Below are 19,755 nucleotides of genomic sequence, written 5' to 3' on the forward strand. Positions count from 1 at the left end.
ACCAATTCATTTTGGGCAGGGACTTCATCAGGAATTTCGACGTAACAATTGACCTAAATAACGCAATGTTCAGGATACGGAACCCGGATAGGAGGTACGCAATCAAACCGGTAAATTTAATAATGGCAAATGAGAACAAAGCACCGGTATTCTTGAGTAGGAGGGTGAGGCTAAAAGCTAATGAAGCGGCAATCGTAAGCTTGAGGATGAAAAATTACAATGAACTAAGTGACAACAAGCAAGTGTGTATAGTTCCAAATCCTAATAGTCAAAGTGCTGCTGTTTTAGGAAGATCATTCTCGATAACGAAGAGCGGCCTCTGCGTCAGTGTCTTGTTGAATACCCTTGATGTACCGATCACGATACAGAGAGGGAGGAAACTGGGATATGCTTTACCGGTTAAAACTCGATATGAAACGATTGAGAACTCAAAACAGAATGAGGTTGTTGATTGTCCCAATCACAGGGACAAAATTTGTATCTTGAGAAGATTGCAGAAAATAAAAGATTCTTCAGGTCTTATTAAATCACTTAAGTCAGAAACGGACGATGGGCTGTCGAGCTGTTCGAACTTTCCAGAGCGAACCACACTAGATGAAATGCAAACTGATAAACCGGTTCTGCCGGAGATTGAACATTTGAGGGGCAAACTGAAAGATGAACAGCTCGAAGCCATCAAGGACGTACTGAAGCGGAACGAGGAAGTTTTTTCGAGGCATAAGGCGGATATCGGGTGTTGTAATTTCGTTGAGCATGAAATAGAACTTGAGGAAAACGCGGTACCACACAGGGAGGGGGCGAGGCGCATGACCCCACACAAATCGGACGCGTGTAGAAAAGAGATCGAGACGTTACTAGAGTATGACATGATAGAACCATCCAAGTCACCGTGGGCGTGTGGAGTAGTGATGGCCAAAAAGAAAGGCGACCAGTTGAGGTTTTGTTGTGACTTTCGATACCTGAACTCCGTCACGGTGAAGGATGCCTATCCCATACCTAGGATTGATGAGAGCCTCTCGAAGTTAGGTGATGCAAAATTTTTTACGACTCTTGATTTAGGCTCGGCCTTTTGGCAAGTACCACTAAGGAAGCAGGACAGGGACAAGACAGGATTTGCCTGCGAGTTGGGTCTGTTTCAATGGAAACGGATGCCGTTTGGACTTTGCAATGCCACAGCCACGTTTCAGCGGTTGACGGCACACGCGCTGATAGGCGTGACGAAGAAGTATGGCAACCTGGTAATGTGCTACGTGGATGACGTGGTAATAGCGACGCCAACACTGGAAGACCACATTGAGAGACTTGACGAAGTGTTTGCATGCATGAAGAGGTCGGGGCTAAAGTGTAAACCATCAAAGTGCGAGATACTCAAAGACTCAATAAAATACTTGGGCAGGATGGTAGACAAGCACGGCATCAGACCTGATACGGACGCCGTGGAAGCAGTCCTGACCTGGAAATCACCGAAGACAGAGCACCAGTTGATGAGCTTCCTGGGTTTCGCTAACTATTATAGAGAGTTCATCAAAGACTATGCAGACAAGGTATACCCGATGCAACAATTAATGAGACACAAGGGCAAGAAGTTCACGTGGAACAACGCAGCAGAAGAGTCATTCCAGAGAATAAAGAAAGAGCTATGTGAGGCACCAGTACTGGGTATGCCGACTGAGAAAGGGATGTACGTGCTGGACACGGATGCGTCGGTAGTCGCGATTTCTGGGATTCTCCACCAAGAACAAGAATGGAATGGGAAGACCAATAGCGTACGGGAGCAAAGTCCTGAGTGACACGGAAATGAAGTACGGAGCACCAAAAGCAGAGATGTTCGCGGTGGTTACCTTTGTCGAGAAATACAGGGCATACCTGGACAGTGAGCCATTCAAGTTGCGAGTCGACAACAGAGCACTGAGCTGGCTGAAAACGTACTCAATGGACCAAAGTTACATTGGGAGGTGGATAGTTCGCCTGGACGGATACAACATGATAATTGAGCATAGAACGCGAGATAAACATCAGAATGCCGACAGCTTGAGTAAGAAGACGGAGTTCTATGAGAGACAAGAGCAAAGAGAAGCAGACAGACCTGAAATCAAAGATGGCTTCTCATTCATGGACAAGGAAACGTACGACAGTCTTCCACTCACAAGATGGCTGGACAAATCAGGCAAACCGATTGAAGATCATCCAGAATTACCAAAAGAGCCTCTCGAAAAAACGATCTTGAAGAAGAACAGAAGGATCCCGATGGAGATAATACTCAAGTCGAAGATCGTGAAGGAGACGCTCAAGGCAAAAGGCTATGATCTTAACCAGGTGGAAGCAGGAACTGCACAGATAGATGATGACTTAATGAGGTTACTCGAGAAACTATCAGATGATAAGCCTGTGATCCAAAAGAAGGATCAAGAAGAACAGGAAGTCACTATAATTCGGAGAAAAGAGACAGTGAACGACACTGACTCATCAAGAGGAGGCGTCACTGACAGCAAAGATGTCGTGCGGTCACTAGTTGACAAAATCCCCGAGAACATTCTGGAGCAGACCAAGGTTAGGAAAAAGAAAGTGACGTTCAATGAAGATACTGAACACCTGGGACTAGGTCAAGAGTCCGGGGAGTGTTCCAGGTTCACGGTAGAAGGAACCGGAGAAGGAAAATTGTCCGGGGAGCGTGAAGAATGGGATGAAGACTCGGATGAGAGCAGCGAAGACCAGGACAGTCTATGCATGATATTGGCGGAAGAGAAGATAAGACAACACGACAGGGAGTTACAGACGGATCCATCTTCAGGAACGTACAATCTGGACACACAAGAGGTACGAGGTGGTGAAGAACTTGAGAAAATTGCGGTTTCAAGAAAACCATTCAGGGAATTATCGTGCAACTCAAACGTCAGAACGAATCTGGTACCAGAAGACGACATGAAAATCGTGAAAAGGATGATATGCGTGAAACTGAGTGATGACATCCCTAACCCTGGTGAGATGAATGGACAGATCATGGCGCTGAAGGAGCATGTCAAGGCGAGATATAGGCTGTCAGACTTAATAAGAGCCCAGAAGAATAACAAAATGACAAGTAATCTCTCCAAATGGATCCAGTAGGGGGTCAAGGAGAAGGGGGAACTTGAGGAAGACAGCTACAAGATCTTGAGCCAGTTCTACGAAGAAAGGAAAGACTTACTTTATCACACAGCTGATGGTATGGTAGCGTGCAAAAGGAGAGATGAGGAAAAGGTATTACACAAACACAACCTCATCATACTACCACAATTGTACCAAACGGAGGTGCTTTTCAGATCACACGACCAGATGGGCCATCAGGGGATAGATAAAGTACAACAAAGGATACTTCATAGGTTTGATTGGCCGGGAATGAGAAAAGCTTGCGAGAGATGGGTGAATGCCTGCCTAGCATGCCTTCAGGTAAAAGACCCAAGGAAGATGAAGTTTCCCCTCAAGTCTGTCGAGAGTTCGGAATTCAATGAAGTGGTGCAGATAGACCATCAGAAAATCTGCATGACGGAGTCGGGTTATAACCAAATACTGGTTATAATAGATCACTTCACAAAGTTGGCGGAAGCGGTCCCGTGCCAAACAGCCTCGGCCGAGGAGACATGTGATCATCTGATAACGCATTGGATATCGCGGTATGGTTGTCCAATGACTTTCCAGTCGGACAACGGCAAAGCTTTTGTGGGGGACTTGACAAAAGAATTGATGAAGAGATCGCATATTGCTCAAGCACACTCGTCGACCTATCATCCACAGACCAATGGGTTGGTGGAGAGACAGAACAGGACACTGGTCAACATGTTAAGGGTGTACTGCTCAAGATACATGACAGACTGGGACAAATACCTGCCACAGGTAGTAGGAACCTATAACAGTACTCAGCACTCAACGACGGGCATCAGTCCTTTCATGATGTTGACGGGCAGAGAGAGAGCAATGCCTCTGACATTCTTCTACCCGGAATACGAGGGGAAGAGGACGTCGCCTGAAGCATATGTGAAGGAAGCGATCAAAAGACAACAAGAGCTAAACGAGCTATGTAGGAGGAATACGGCGCAAGCGCAAATGAGGCAACGCAAGAAATATGACGAAAAAATATTACAAGCAAAGCCATACGAAGTGGGCCAGTACGTGTGGGTCTTCCAAAATGTCATACCGCCCAAGGGAACAAAGAAACTACTCAAGAAGTGGAGAGGACCGTTCATGATAACGGAAGTACATCAACAAGGACGGTTCTACCGCTTGAATACTGGGCGAGCAGCACATTACGAAAATCTGAAGCCTCATGTCCCGTCCCCGGAGGACTGGTGCCTACCAAAAGACATGGAGGGTCTTGAGTATCTGGTGGTAGAGCCAGCGTGTGAAGTGAATGAAAAAGGCACCAGAGAGAAAAATGATGGTAATGAGAGCTTGAGTTTGGGTGACAATGAAAAGATAGGAGTGGAGTCTGATGCAGGATCATTTGTAGAAGATGACTGGAACGACCCGGAGCAAGACGAGGTGCCGAAGTGGATGGAGCCGGATCGACCAACACCACCGGAAACCAGGACTGGCAATCGTAAACGCACCGGCATGAGGTACAACAGGTACGGGGATGACTTCTTGATCGATAAGATACAGCCAGACAAATTGGGCGAGGAACTACTGAATGCAGGCGAACTGGAAGCTGGAGAGCAATGGCAGGTCATTGACGATGGTGGTCATTATCCGCAGGATGATTACTCGACGCCAGAATTGGAAACGGATCTCGAACAGAGTGAGATAGAGAGGAGGGAGAACACGAACTTGTGGATTCTAGAGTGGATGCGTGATGTCAAAGACGAGAGCCGCGAAGGACAAAGCATTCAGCAAGTCGATGTATCAGCAGCAAATTACATGAAGACAGAGGACCCTCTTTTCGGATGGACGGCAACAGACAAGCCACTGGACATTCCTCAGGACAATTCAGACCCGACAACATCGACGGGGACGTCGATAAATATTTTTGTCCGGGGAGTGGGGGTAGGACTTACCCACACCGAAAATTTGATGATAAAAAAGCTCAAGGAAGTAAGAGAAACGAGCGAATTGGAACTGGAGGAAGAAGAGCCAGAGCCTACTGTAGGTCGGAATTTCAAAACGAAATTCGAAATACCCAATGAATACTCGGAGAACCTCATGATAACGGATAGCGACTTCATCCTGTCAAACAGGACCAGCGCGATCTGCATCACGGCGGACATGAGTTTCAAATCAAGATTGGAAGCTGACTTCAAAAGAGAGTACCAGAATGTAGAGTTTCTGTTCAGACAGAGACCAGGACTGGGAGGGATGGCAGCGCTTCCACCGTCAGTGGCACAAGTCCCGGGCAAATATCTGTGCTTCCTAGTAACGAGGGTCAACGACAGGAACACAATTGATCCCGAACACGTGATATTGGCACTAGCAAGATTACGAGACTTCATGATTGAAAGAGGGATAACAGAGGTCTCAATGCCGGTGTATGACCCAAACAGGCGCAAACTGAGCCCAAGGGAGTTGTACGCTATCCTACATGTGGTCTTTGCAGAAACTGAGATAATGGTCTATCTTCATAAGAAGTACTACTTGAGCATCGCCTGAGTCGGGTACACGGGGGTATCGAGTTGGGTGTGAGGGAGGAGTCTTGAGTTAGGTACTGGGGTGCGGCACAGGTAAAGGGATCTTAAGACGTGATTGGCATGACAATTAAATTTTAAAAAGAATTAACGGTGCTAAAACATAAAATGAATCTGCATGCTTTTAAGGAAATTCCAATTGAATTGTTTTAAGTGATATGAGATTTTAACCACACTGGTAGAAGGGGGGTCTCTAGGTTAGGAACGTGACATGTTAAGTTTTAACATGCTTTCTGTTTTCAGATCAAGTTTGAAAAACAAAGTTGAAAATCCAACTATACTCAAACGAGAAACAGAAAGAGAAATCTTGATTGAACTCGCGATAATCCGCACCTACAGCAAGTATTTGCAAGGGAACATTTCTAGAGAATTCTCGAGTTGGGTAATACTTAAGTCGGTTTGGTAATTCTTGAGCTGGTTAACACATACCTATATACATCCCGAAGTCACGAAGAATGGCAGACCGATTCTGGAATTCCATGCCCGCGGCCCTGAAGAAGCCCACTCTTGATGAGCTGTACAGACGCCTGAGGGACCTGGACTACACCCAGATAGACGAGAGAATGGCAGTAATGCTGAATGCCATCCTCCAATTGGAAGACCAGGGTGAGTGCAGGGAGTCTGCAACGGAGGCTGTCTTGATGATCGGGTACACCACCGAGGGTATATCAAACCAAGAACAGGACAGATGGTTGTCTTGGAACGTGGATGGAGGAGTAAGGGGCTTTGATTTGGCAAGGAATCCTGGCCTGAGTAACAACACTGAATATGGCGCAGGGGAGTTCCCACTACCGGCTAGGCCAACAGCAAGATCTACAAGCCAGGGCTCGAGTAGGGTGCCGTCGATGACGCGAGCGCAACAGACGACCGAGGCATATCCGGATCTGGGTGTTCTAAAGAAAGAGCTCGAGAAGGCGCAGAAGGAGAGGAACAAGGCGAACCTCGATCGGGATCAGGCGAAGCTGGATCGGGAGAAGATTCAGCTGGAGAGAGACCAGGCAGTCAACGAGCGAGATCAGACTCTGAGGTTACTTGAGATGCTAAAAGTTGAACATCAGCAGGAACTAAGGGTGCGGGAGAACGCCGCGAATCGTGATCAACTGAAGTCGGAGTTGGAGAGAATAGAACAGCGACAACGTGAGCTTGACGCACAGAAGGGAGCCAGGCCAAAGGAGCGAGTGGTGACCAGCTCGAGGCCAGAGTCGCGCATGGAGGTGGATGAAGCTCCCAGGGCAAGAGGACGGTTCAACCTTGACCGCGAGGCCAGAGAACACATGAGTGAAGGGTTGGAAGACTGGATACCGAATGACGCAACGCCTTCCTTGCGTAGCCTAGAGACACAACCTGTACGTCCACTAATGGATGTGGTGCTGCCGGGATATACCCCAACCTCGACCTCGAGCGACAGTCAGGTGAGTGGCGGCTCATCGCGCCTGAAAGAGCTAGGCGAGAAATTACAGCAGAAAAACCGTGAAAGATCGGCAAGACCGGAGCTTCCCCCAACTTGGAGGGAACAGCCGGTCAGGAGCGTCGTGATCTCGAGTTATAAGAAAAATACAGAGGGGAGGTACCACAGGCACAATCGACTGGATTGGAGTGCGGAACAGGGAGCCAGGAGGGACTGCTTCCATGATGCAGCCTGGGTGGAGTATCTCGCGCCACCTCGTGTGCCAGAGGGTGCAGTTCACCTAATCATAGGGGACAGCCTGGTGCGGGTGTTGACCCGGATCCAGTCGCATTGGCAGACAGGAATCTTGAGTTTCGCTGGAGCTGCCACGCCACAGATATTGGCAACCCTGGACATGCTAGGGATGACTAAAGTATACACGGTGACCCTGATGATCGGGACTAACGATGTTTCAAGGGTAGAAGCGAGGAAAATAACGAGGCTGTACGACAAGATGAGCTGCCTTTTTGAGGAGCTGAGGATCCAGATGGACCCCATCCTGCTGACGGTATGTACGGTCCCCTACAACATGATGTTTGATCAGCACGCCTTGGAGATGAACGAGAAGGTGCGGAACCTAAACAAGGTGATCCGAGACATACACCGGAAGAGTGTGCTTCCTGTCAGACTGTTGGACGTAGCGGAGCGCATGGAGAAAAAGGGATTCCCTGAAGACACCTCCAATGATGGAATCCATTTCGATAGGCCAAGGGGAGCGGAGTGCCTGAACGACGTCTTCCAGGAACACATAAACACGCTAGAGTCGGATCTGCTAGAGACAGCCCAATTCACATTAGGACCACCTCCGAACCCACCATTCCTTGCCTCAAGGGCCTTGTCTGGTCGCTTGGGAACGAGAGTTGACACTAGAGACGGTTCGAGGAGCAACCAGACCCGATTGCAGAGTGCCACGCCAATGGAGTCTGAGGAGGTGACGTCATCAACACCTCCAGGCTCGGCGATATCCTCAGTGGTAGTGGCAGAGAGCAAGCGGGAAAAGAGGTCTATGGAGACCGCTCGCTTGAGATATCCTGAGAAGGTGAAAGAACTGGACCTAGAGAGTTTGGAATGCAGGCGAGAATTGGCGGAAACCCTGGGGATTGAACGAGTGTCGCACGAGGATTTGAATAGACATCATTCTGTGGACTGGTTGAAAGCTCATGAGGCGCACTTCTCGAGAACGAAATTGATGGAGACCACAGACCTGACTGGAATTCCCACAAAAGCGATCATGGGACCCATTAACTACCGACCTCTCAAGCTGCTGGGGAGTCCTGGACTTATAGCAGAACCTCCCAAGCACCGAACGAGCATCGCCAGGATCAGGTTGGCGACCCCGGCACAGTTGAAAGTGGTAGACAAGCTACTCAATCCAGGGTCGATGGAATTGCCGGATGCCGCTTACGAAGGCTCGAAATTGGCCGAAGATCCCAGGTACGGGAAGCCCTGTGGCAGCACCCAGCTGGCTAAAACCCTGGCAGTTTATGATAGAGCAGATCCAGCTGCTGCGAGAGTAGTCATTGTGGCGGGGTCGGACTTCGAAGGAACGTCTCCCAAGTTGTTCTGGCCGGAGACTCTGATATACTCTTTGCCAGGAGCTGAATTAAATCAGATGTTAACTCTGGTGGTGGCAATAAAGTCGGAGATGCCCTGTGAACCTGAGCTGCTATTGTTTGCAGGAATGAATGATCACCTGCACGCGATGGGACTTCTTGAGCAACTGAAGGGCGATGAAAATCCGACATCGAGGAAGATATGGGAAGCCATTCAGGCGTTGTTTGCGGCGATGAATGAAGTGCAAGAGAATGTTGTCTCGAGATTTGGGTCCAAGACGAAGGTGATGTTTACCACATCACCTGGATACGCGAATATGCCACCCGCCCTACAATTCGTGTACGCGGTCTTGATCCTGATAGCAGAAGGGAATGAATGGCGGACTCTAATGGCAGCCCCCAATCGGGAGTTGGAGCCATCGAACCTGAGGCTTCGAAAGTCAGAATTGGCGGCGGCATGGGCGGACATATCTCATGCACTGAGGGGCTTTTATGGACTAGCCGACATCCTGATCGTATTAGATGAGGTGCTCTTGCTAGAGATATCGAACTTTGCCAGGCAACTCAAGTTCAGCCCAGTCATCGGGGACGATCACCCGGCGATAAGCCAATTGACGGCCAGCTTGTGGTTTCGGAGTATGGATGTGAAGATCACAAACTCCACCAGCAAGTCTAGAGGTCCCAGTAACGAGAGAAGAAATGTGGCCGAGACGGAAAAGCAATTAGAATCGATGAAATATCGATTGACTCAAGAGAATGGCTGGTGGCCATTTTTGACACCAAGGCTGGAGAACGCCACGAACAAGACGAGGGAGGAAGCACCACCCCTCGTGAAACAAGTCTGGAGTTTTCTGGAGAAACAACTGGAGCTGGCCGAAACAAGAGACATGACGGTGGCTAGATTTGTCTCGGCCGCCAATGAAGTGACGATTGGAGGGTTCTGGAGAGAGCACGCCAAGGGTGAATTGAGGACTAGGAGGGATTATGAGATTCTCAAGTTCTTGAGTCCTTGCTGGGAGAAGGAATTCATGGCAGGAATGTTCGGCACCACGGCGACTATCTTTGAAGCCTTCGTGCAGGAGATACTGGGCATGCCCATCAGCGTGCTCTTGGCTTTGTATTTGGTTTACCCCAGATACTTGTTCAACATGGGCCCAGCATACATGTTTAGTCGAGGAGTGGAGACACTTCGAGTTGATGGGTACCTGGCACTATTACTCTTGACCCATGGGGAATTGGTGTCGTTTCATCGATTAATGGAATATGGAGAGCCTCTGTCTATGGGGAGAGTCCACTCGAGCATTGAAACCAGCTCCTACAAGTGTGCCGCAGGGTTGAAGACGTTGTTAGTGCAATACCTCATGATGCAGAATCGGCACATGACGGGTGAAGATGAGAATCCAACCTCGAGAGAAGAATGGAAGAAGACGAATAGAGGGATGCCTCTGCTGACGGACCTATGCCTGGCAATGAGGTCGGACCCAATGGGGATAATCCGGGGCCTAGAGGAGGTGGTGACCTGCATTTATGGTCCAGCAGTGACGTACGCGTTCCCAGATCCCCTGGTGACAACGTATCGTCACTCTGTAACGCACTTGAGTCTTATCAGTATACTGGATGGGACGGCGTTAAATTGGTGTCAGCAGGAGGTGCTCAGAGCGCGAATGAGCAACACGGTACTCTTTGGAAAGGTGAAAGATGCCGAGCTAATAGTGTACAACTTCAGGGGGCAAATGCAATGTAGAATGGGAGGCAAGCGAGAGGGTCCCATCGAAATGTATCCCAAGTTCTGGAACTTGAACCCATTGACGGCAGACGGACGAGGTATCTTGAGAATTCCTGCCTGGAAGGAGTGCTTTGCACTGGTGAAGAGGGAGCTGGAGACCATAATGGAGAAAGAAATCCTCCCAGCCACCATGCCTGAGTTCCCAATAGTCAGGAGGATGACCTTAGGAATGAACAGTCCCTTGGTAGTTCCCTCCATAATGGCGAGGATGACGACGGAGGAAATGCAGAAGTATTTCACTGATGGCTGGGACCCCCTGTTCATCGGCTACACGGCGGCGGTCTCCTTCCATACTAGCGAGGCGAAGGTAAATTCGTGGACGACGCAAGCGAAAAAGAGGAGAGGTTCGCAACCCCCCGGATATGAGGTGCGAAAGGTCTTGAGAACTCTTGAGCAGGAGGGACTTGAGAACATGCTACCCATATGGGATGATGGCAGGATGATCATGATGGAGGGGCACGTCGCATTGGTGGACAATATGAAATTTGCAACGAGAAAATATAAGGCACCCTATGGCTTAGAACAGGTAGAAATGAGACAGGAGGGAAAAGAACTAGATGCCGCAGGTCAACTGCATGTAGCTCTGACGGAATACAAGAAACTGGACCCTACGACACCATCACCACTGTCAGTGGACACGCCTGGAGACAAGAGGAGTGGACCCGTTGAGGACCGATTCAAAAGAATTCTCGAGAGAAGGAGAAATGAATCAGAAGAAGAGAGTATGGATGAAACTCTCAGTGAAGCCGGCGAAGACATGGAAGTGGGGAATACGCCTGAACCAGGGCCATCAGGGGAGGAGCTCACCACTCAAGAGCTGTTGAAAGACTTGAGCGAGGAGAATTGGGCAGATACTGCCACCCCACCTCTGAATCCGTCCCCCCGGAAGAACCTGGAATTGCCATTGGCAGGTGAGACTTTCAATATGGGGATGTTACTCTTGAGCTCGGAGGAAAGGGAAAGGAACACGTTCGAAGGGAACAGGGACATGTTACTGGGATCTCTGAAGGACGATGCTTGGCAGGAGTTCTTGGAAGAATTCAATCAAGAAGTGGGCAGCGAGACGACGCTGGACAAATTCAAGGAGGAACTGTGGGACACAGTCGTAAGATTTGGAGAACCGCTTCTGATAGGAACGGGCCTGGATGAGAAGGCGAGAAAAGAGCTGCTGAGCAAGCTGGTAGAGCTGAGGAATTCACGATCGAAGACTAGAGAAGAAAAATGTGAGGACAGCTCTACTCTGAAACAAAAAACTGTAGATAAAAGAGTTGATGATATAAAAAGGGATAAGGTTGGGACTAGTAATATAATTAAAAGTACTAATATCCTTAAGGCTCGAGCAGGGGGGAGGCAAGAGTTGGAAGGATTGGACAGAGAGGTCGAATCAGTGATGGTAGCTACAACACCCTCAAGCACAAATGTGAAGACTCGCAAGAGGAAGAGAGAAGTAGAAGGATTGGGTAGTCCTTCAGTGGATGCTGTTTCGGAATGAAACTTGAGAGAGACGGCGCCCATGGTTTTGGCTCGATGCAAGACGGCGGCATACAAGAACAGCTCAGAGCTCAGAAGACCACTTGAAGTAGAGAGGGAAATAGAGACTTCCACCAGTTCGACATCGGAGGAAGACTTCAAGCCTCAGAAGATAAACGTAAAGAGAGGTTCAACGAACGGACAGACATGGGAAGTGGATATCGGCAAAGAATGGATCTCGAAGGCACATCAGGACATGGGCAAGCAAGTGACGAGTGATCCATTGGAGAGGAACAAGACGAGGAACACTTCCCGGACGTGGTGGGTGGCCCTTGAAACATTGAAAGAAATGGAGGACTGCTGGAAGAAGTTGGACAGTGGAGTAGCTCGCAAGCGACGCAGTTGGGCCACCCAGCAAAAGGCCGAGGTTAATAAAATAGAAATGGCAAATCATCTGAAGAGGTCCTGGCAGAGTTTGTTGAAGGATCATTTTGAAGAAGCAATGAGGACACCCTCATCAGCACCACCATTAATGGCGAATCCCTTCGTTAGAACTGCAGGACAATTAATGTTCACCTGAAGTCTGGTGGGAATAGAGTTGGAGACACTGACCTCGTATGACAGGCTGAAGTTGGGAAGCAAGAAGCTAGATGTGTATCAGGCACTGATGCAACACGTAGCCAGGGACAATTCAGGCTTGAGCCTGGCTAGAAGAAAGGATGCCACGTGTTTCTTGAGATGGATAATGTCGATGATGTCTGATAGCACCATCCTGGCATGCCAACAGAGAGCAAGCGGAAGTAAAACCATAGAAAAAAGAGTCTCAACGATCATCTTGAACGTGTATCAGAGTACAGGAATAGAAAAGGAAGATGGTTCCAGACAATCCCTAGAGAACCACAGAAAGCTAGACGAGGTGCGGAGGTTTTATAATAAGAAGTTCGAAGAAGAACATGATGTTCACCGTAACCTGGCCTCGTCAGAGCAGTACTCGAGACTCAGCGAGAAGGGGGAATACCAATATGTGTCGGGAGTAATGGGAATAGCCTACAACCCCTTCTTAGACTCGGAAACTGGAGGCGCCCACAGAAACCATGAGGTAGCGGAGCTACTGAGGTTTTGGACAGAAAGAATAATGGAAATAGACGCGGTGGAAAAAGAGGGGCCGAGCTTGGGCCTGATTCTTGAGAAAACACCAGAGGTGGTAAGCATACCGCGCTCAAACAAGAGAGTTGAAGTGAACATGGGCGATGGAAATGGCTTGTTAACCACGAACTTGGGAGTGGTATGGAAGCTACTAAGACCCTCCTGGTGTCCACATCCCCACGCGAGTCTGATCGAGGAAACCACCGAGCGAGTGAGGTTAGCACCAACGGAAGATGAAGATCTGGCAAAGTTGAGTGTGCTGCATAAGCTAATCTCACCTCAGATGCAAGAGCCAAGCGAAAAGACGAACAATCCCGGGTCAGCAAAGAAATTGGAGCCGGGTAGCTGTCTGGATTCGACGTGTGGAAACGGAGAGCACACCTGCGATGGACGGTCATGCGTCAGAATACTGTCCTTTCAAAAAGAAGACCTGGTCACTTGGTTCGAAGACATCACAGAAAGGGAGAGAAGTGAAGTGCAAATAGTAGCGGAGTGTTACGCGAGAACCACGGTGAATATAGCGACAGCTCTCGGATTCTTCTCGAGAATGTGTAGTTTGCAGTCATTGGAAAGACTAGAGTCTGAACACCATTGGGTGACGGCGTTGAGCGTAGAATCATGGCCTGGGGTGTTGCAGGTGACTCAAAAACACATCCGGAGCTGGAAAGTTGGTCTTGAGGCAGAAATGGGGTTTCCCATGAGCGAAGCTTATGGCCTGCCATTGAACGCAAAATCCCTGATAGGGTCAATGATGGCCAACTTGTGCGGAAGTCACTACCCACTGCACATGGCGATGGTGGAAGCATCCAGCCAGAGAGTACTGGTGGACAAGGCCTTCTCAGTGCCCAAGTGCGTGAGGTTGGCTAGGATATCGCATCACTCGCACAAGTTGTTGAGAAAAATCAGAGGGACAGTACCAAAAGAATTGAGAGATGACTTGAGTGAAATCTGGGGAGAAGAACTTTTGAAGTTGGAGAGAGAGAACACAAGCGATCACGAGAGACAAAACGTGATCGGAAAACCTGTGGGAAGTGCTCCAAACCTGGAAGATAACGACACGATGCATGAAAAAATGATGGAGCTTGAGCCTCTCTTGGAAGCCTCGGGGGAGCGTAACCTCAGGAGCATTGAGATCACCCATGGAGAATGCCCATGCCACTGTTTGGCGCAAACGGTGTGGTATCCAGATCACAAGAACCTTTGCCTGGTGTGGGATATGGAAGAAATCCGGTCGATCGGACTACCGGATCACCGACAGAAGGTGACGCTCTTGGTAGTGAGTACGATGTTGGCTCTGAGATGGATAGAAGAGAATATAACGAAGTATCGGGAAGCGGGGACGCCAACGGCTGAGTCAATATACGCGATAGACTACAGTAGGAGACTCGAGTTGTTTGAGACTGCGTGCAAGGTATTCGCCATACCAACGGAAGTCAGACATGTCTGGAGCCGTTTGAGGTACTTCCCATGGTTTCGGGCGACGCTGACGTCTTGGTTGTACATGACAACGAAAGATCACATGAGAAAACATCAAAAGGAGTATCGACAGTTCCAGGCCGAGATTGGGCCGGAAGCTTTCAAGAGACCCCTGTTAACCCATCGTAATGCAATCACGACAGGATGGAAGAGAGTGGGTAAAATGTCTAGAGACAATACCAAGGCGAGGGAATCGATACTAGAGGAGGACCTGGCGAAGAACGTGAGCTTGAGCCTGCACAACTCCTTTTGTTTGAACCGGGAATCTAGGGTGAAGGCACTACCCAACCAGGCAAAGAGGTTGCAAGAGCAAAGAGAATGGATGCGATCCTACGAACAGCTGAAGGCTTGGGAGGATATTGTGATTAGCTCCGATGATGAAGAGGAACTGTTGAGACAGTTTGCCGTATCTAGTACTTCAGGGTGCAGTACCTCCAAGGCGAAGAGCGCGAGATGAGTAGGTGGCTCGAATGGATCTTGAGTCTTGAGAGGGAAAGGGGGCTTGAGCGTGGATCCGGGTGAAACTTGGATTCACGAAAAAGAAATTTTAACAAAGCAAATATTGTTATTAATATACTATATTTACTATATAAATCAAAATGCTGCATGACAATTTCCTGATTGAATAAGACAAAAGAAATTTTAAATGATTGGCTTGGTAAGCGAGAATTCAAGGGTGCAGGTGTGTGCAGATTTTGATTGCTGTTTAGCGATAGTGTGAAAATTTTACATGGCTGTGAATTTTGGGGTGTAGATAAGCTTAAGTCTGCTGCAAACTTCTGTAAATGACCACTGGCACTGTATCTTGAGTAACACTCGATTTTCTGGGACTCACTGGCAGAAGACAGCACGCGATGAGGACATCGATCTCGAGTCCGGGGAGTATGTGCCAGTCGGTCATATTTGGAAGTTTGACCTTGAGAGAAGCAAAAAATACTTAATTTTGGAGTGAAATTTAATTTTTCAAAATTTCGAATGGAACCTGTCATGCACGATTTTCTCGCGATAACTGAAAATCAGAAAAGAGAAGTCAGAACAATCGAGTGACAATCGCGGGAAAGTTGCTAGAAAAATCAGTGGGAAATTGCTATTCGCAATTTCAGTAGCGATAATAATCTAGAGTAGAGCTGTCCCATCTAGAACAGAGACGAGCGCATCCCCACGAACTGGATTGTTGTGATTGGAGTATTATTCTAAACTGGACTAGAGTGAACCTTCGGTGGAAAGGTGGACAGCTAGAGTGTCCCAATGGTTCACGAGAACTGACATTCTAGAGTACAAACTTGTTCTTGTTATTAAAACTGACAAACAATAAACTCATTTTAGTTACTTAATTGATTCTTGAGTTGCATACCGACTTATTTACTTCCTGATTCTTGACCGTGCTACAATGTGAGTACTAATTTAAAATTCTAGAGTGTGTTTTATAATTGTTATGTTGAGGTAAGGCGAGTTTTAGGTTGATCCATCTGAAATGGATCAAAGTTCCACTGTCTAATAAAAAGTAACTTAACGGATTGTTCCGACCCGGTTTTTAACGGCGTTCATGTATTTTGGGTATCTAGAGACCTGAGTATGGGGACGTTATTAATTCTAGAGTGGGGGGGATATTTTAGTAGTAGCCTTTAAGCTGTAACGGGTCGTGGTCTCGTGTCAGAAGCGAACCGAATTGGCTCCGACTGATTTGAGGTGGAAAAACACAAGAGATAGTGTCCCTGACTCTTGAGCCAATAGTTATAGGGCCTATTTTTCTTAAGCCTCATGTGTGACTGCAGTAGACGAATGTTACAATTTTAAAAACCTGAAGATGCACAAAAATGTGCGAAAACGTTTGTTTGAATATAAAATTTTAACGCATTCTCATAATATAATTTTTTGTTTCTAAAAACACTGTGCGAAAAAAATTGTGATTGAATTATTCAATTCTTCAACATTTCATCCATTTTCTTGGTATTGATTACCATTATTTTTCTAAAATCCATTGTTTTTCTAAAAACTTTATTTTTCTAATGGCGTGTCTTATGCTTTTTCAGGGTCGTTTTTTAAATATTAAAATACTAGCAGGTTCTGAAATCTCAATTCCGTGGCGAAGTGCTCTCAGGATACTATATAAGTTGCATTTTTTTCTCTTCAAAATGACTGCCCAAATCTTTAAGTGTTTAAATGCTTTCGAAAAATTTATTTTTGTAAAAAAAAAACGAAGAGAATTGGAAATTTTCGACCTTATATTGGTATGCTTTCAGGGTACACTCATGAATATTAAATATGGCCTCCAAATATGTCTTATAGAAACCTTTAAGCAACGAGAGATGGCTTATTAATCGCTTTTGAAATTTTTTTCTTCGAAAAGTTTTTTGAGATCTTGCAAAGCTTGAAATTTTCAGCCAGATACTGTGGTGCTGTCAGGGAACTCCTAGAGGTTAAAAAGTTGGCTTATATTTTAATTTCTCAAGTTCAGTTACCGAGATGTGATATGTTTAGTTGTTTTTTTTTTCAAAATCTCAGTAAACTAAAGAGTTAGTTGAATAGTTAAAATTTTGAAATGTATATGCATGTTTTTGCTGTCGGCTTTTCAGGGTCCTTCCTTAAAGTCGTAGAGATATGACTATTTTGATGATAAATAACTTAAAAGATGACTTTATAAATTGTTCAATTGATGAAGTAGAAGACCCTGTTGGATGGGCCAGTTTAAATTTACGGTTGCATTACATTTCTTTGGGAAGCTCTTTTCACGTTCAAAGATCTATTTAAAGCACCGCAACTGCGACTCATGGGTTAGTTAATATAATATTTGTGGCCAATCTGTAATTTGAACCAAAATAATTTCTACTCATCACTGTGTTTCTGCTGCGGCCATTTTGTTCAAAAAAAATGATATGTCTTCTTTCGTTAAAAGGGTTCATGGTATCACTGATGGGGAACAAACCAAAAATTGATGAGCCGAGCCCTTGGATTCAAATAGCTGGCCACATGGATTGTTTTGTTCCCTTTGAAAACAACAGGAAAGTTGCGAAAGCAATTAAAGAAGATCGCAGCGAATATAATAATTATGTGCTAATTGACGAAAATGATGCATTGTTTGCCTTCTTGCCCCCGTTTCATGGTTTACTAGAGGAAAAAATTAAGCTCCAAATTGACAGTGCTATTCACAAGCACGACGAGTGGTTGGTTCTTTCTAACGTGTTGACAGGATACATTGAACCTGTTGTGATGGATGTGAAAATGGGAAAAGAAACATGCGGGGCAAAACAGTATCATGTCAAAATGACAAAAAGACGAGACTTGTTTGAAAAGTTTTGTGATCTCGAATTTCCATTAGAATTGTTATCAGAAGACGAAATCAGAGACCAGGCAGTGTCAAAGTTCCGTTACGCTGAATTGAGAGATAAAATCTCTACAACGTCGCAGTATGGTTTTCGAATTGAAGCAAGTAATTTAGGTAAGGTAACAGCTATTATGATTTCAAAGAGCTTACGCGAGGTTTCGCATGCAACAAATGTTCTAGAAGTTATAATCGAGATTTTCATAAATCCCTATATAATTTTGATTGATGCGACCAAAGTCCAATATTTTTGAGTTCAATTGCAGTAAGAATTTTTAAGGTGTCTAAGGCTAAACTAATAAGATATCAGAATCCTAGTATTCGAACTAGAAGTTTTGTTTAGATGGCTTCAAAAAGAAGGACTATGTTAAAGCAAATAGCTTGCAACAGAGCCAAGATATTTGCCGCAAGTTCTCAAATCACATATCCGAATCTCAACTGAAGCAAATTGTTGCTCGACTGAAAACATTCCGCAACTGTGTCCTCAAATCCAAATTTTGCCAAACGCATCAGCTCATCGGTTCTTCTCTTCTAATAGCTTTTGACCGGCACGTCGACCACTCAGATGTTTGTGGAGTGTGGTTGATAGATCTTTTCCAAGCTACTCAGGTTTCGCTGAATCAAGAAAGCAATGGTGAAAATTGCACTTCATCTAGCTTCATTGCATCAAGAAATTGCAATATTGCAATAATCGAGGGAGCTTCAAATCTGAGCCATCTGTTTGAAAACATACTGAATGCTACATAGCTGAAATGTTATTTTCCTCTAGTTTATGATTTTCTTCATTCCCTCACTTTTATCATTTCGACTTCGTTAGAGCTGTAAATTTTCTATCGGAAAAGCATCTTTGTATCAAATGCAATACTTTGTTAATTACTGGTTTTGTAATGGATGTATAAATGTATGGAAGTAGACCATTTAATTTGTCTTTTATTCACTGGCTGAATGATTTTAATGTTTTTAGCAGGGTATATTGCTGTAAACTATAAGAAGAATCTGATAGACTGTCGAGAGAAACCGGTAAAGTTGCGGCCTCACCAGAGTCCTATCTAAGTATTTAATAGTTTTTTTTAAATCTGAAAAAGGAGTTAAATTCAGGAGCTTGGCGTTTACCCGAGGGCTAATAGTAAGACATAGAGTAAGACATTTCGTGCTAATTTTGAGACCCTTCTACTTGTTTTCCTATCCTATAAGCAAGGTACTAGTTTTTTCCCCATAAAGAACTTGTTCAAAGTGTGACTAAAAATGATGACTTTTAGCGCCTATATCTGTTTTCTAATGCACTGGAACTGTTAAAGCCGAACTTGCAGACATATTTTTAAAACTAAGTAAGTATTTGTCGGCTCAATTTGTTTCGTCCCAGTTTTGTCGGCTTTATTTATTTCGTCCCAGTTTTGTCGGCTTACTTGCCGTTTTACTCCAATTACCTTTTAAATGGTTTCTCGAGGTTTTTCAGCTCTTTTTGAGCAGCGAAAATAAAATTTGACAGGATTTTTTTTGTACACTTAAGCTTTCTGTTCGTACTGAAAAAACATTTGACATTGATGTCTTTTTATCGACTGCCTGTTTTTCCGATTTATTTTTTTTTCGTTTAATGGTGTTTTGCTTAGTTTTTAGCAATTGAGCGTCTAGAATTGGATTTGAACTCTTTCCATGTAAATCGTTTCAAGGTGCTGACACGGCGAATGCGTTGAAAGTATGTCCAAAAGTTTTTTTTTTCATTTCTGAAACTGAACTAATATTATTTGTTTAAATTGGACCTGATTGTTTCATATCTCTGCAGGCATTTGAAGAGTTTTGCACGGCATTTAAGAGAGAGTTTGTTTGCTTCTAGTTGATATTGTTTCTTGATCAATCTTTTTGTTACACTAGCGGGAGCAAGTGTCTAATAAACGGGAACAAGA

General features: G+C 45.8%; 2 protein-coding genes across 2 annotated transcripts in view; both read left to right on the forward strand.

Moving 5' to 3' along the window:
• The first annotated feature begins 518 nt into the window (after window positions 1-518).
• Window positions 519-19,755, forward strand: part of LOC134841140 (protein flightless-1-like) — a 52,057-nt gene continuing 32,820 nt past the window's right edge. The window contains exon 1 of the mRNA XM_063856937.1: window positions 519-528. The gene's annotated coding sequence lies outside the window, so the exon portion shown is untranslated. The remainder of the gene's footprint in view (window positions 529-19,755) is intronic.
• On the forward strand, window positions 16,476-18,727 carry LOC134841453 (inositol-trisphosphate 3-kinase homolog). Its single transcript, XM_063857454.1, has 2 exons — window positions 16,476-17,968; window positions 18,195-18,727. The coding sequence occupies exons 1-2, from the start codon at window positions 17,401-17,403 to the stop codon at window positions 18,596-18,598; spliced, it is 972 nt and encodes a 323-aa protein (XP_063713524.1). The 5' UTR covers window positions 16,476-17,400; the 3' UTR covers window positions 18,599-18,727.

This window comes from Symsagittifera roscoffensis, chromosome 3, assembly GCF_963678635.1.
Source record: "Symsagittifera roscoffensis chromosome 3, txSymRosc1.1, whole genome shotgun sequence".
Classification (NCBI taxonomy): domain Eukaryota; kingdom Metazoa; phylum Xenacoelomorpha; order Acoela; family Convolutidae; genus Symsagittifera; species Symsagittifera roscoffensis.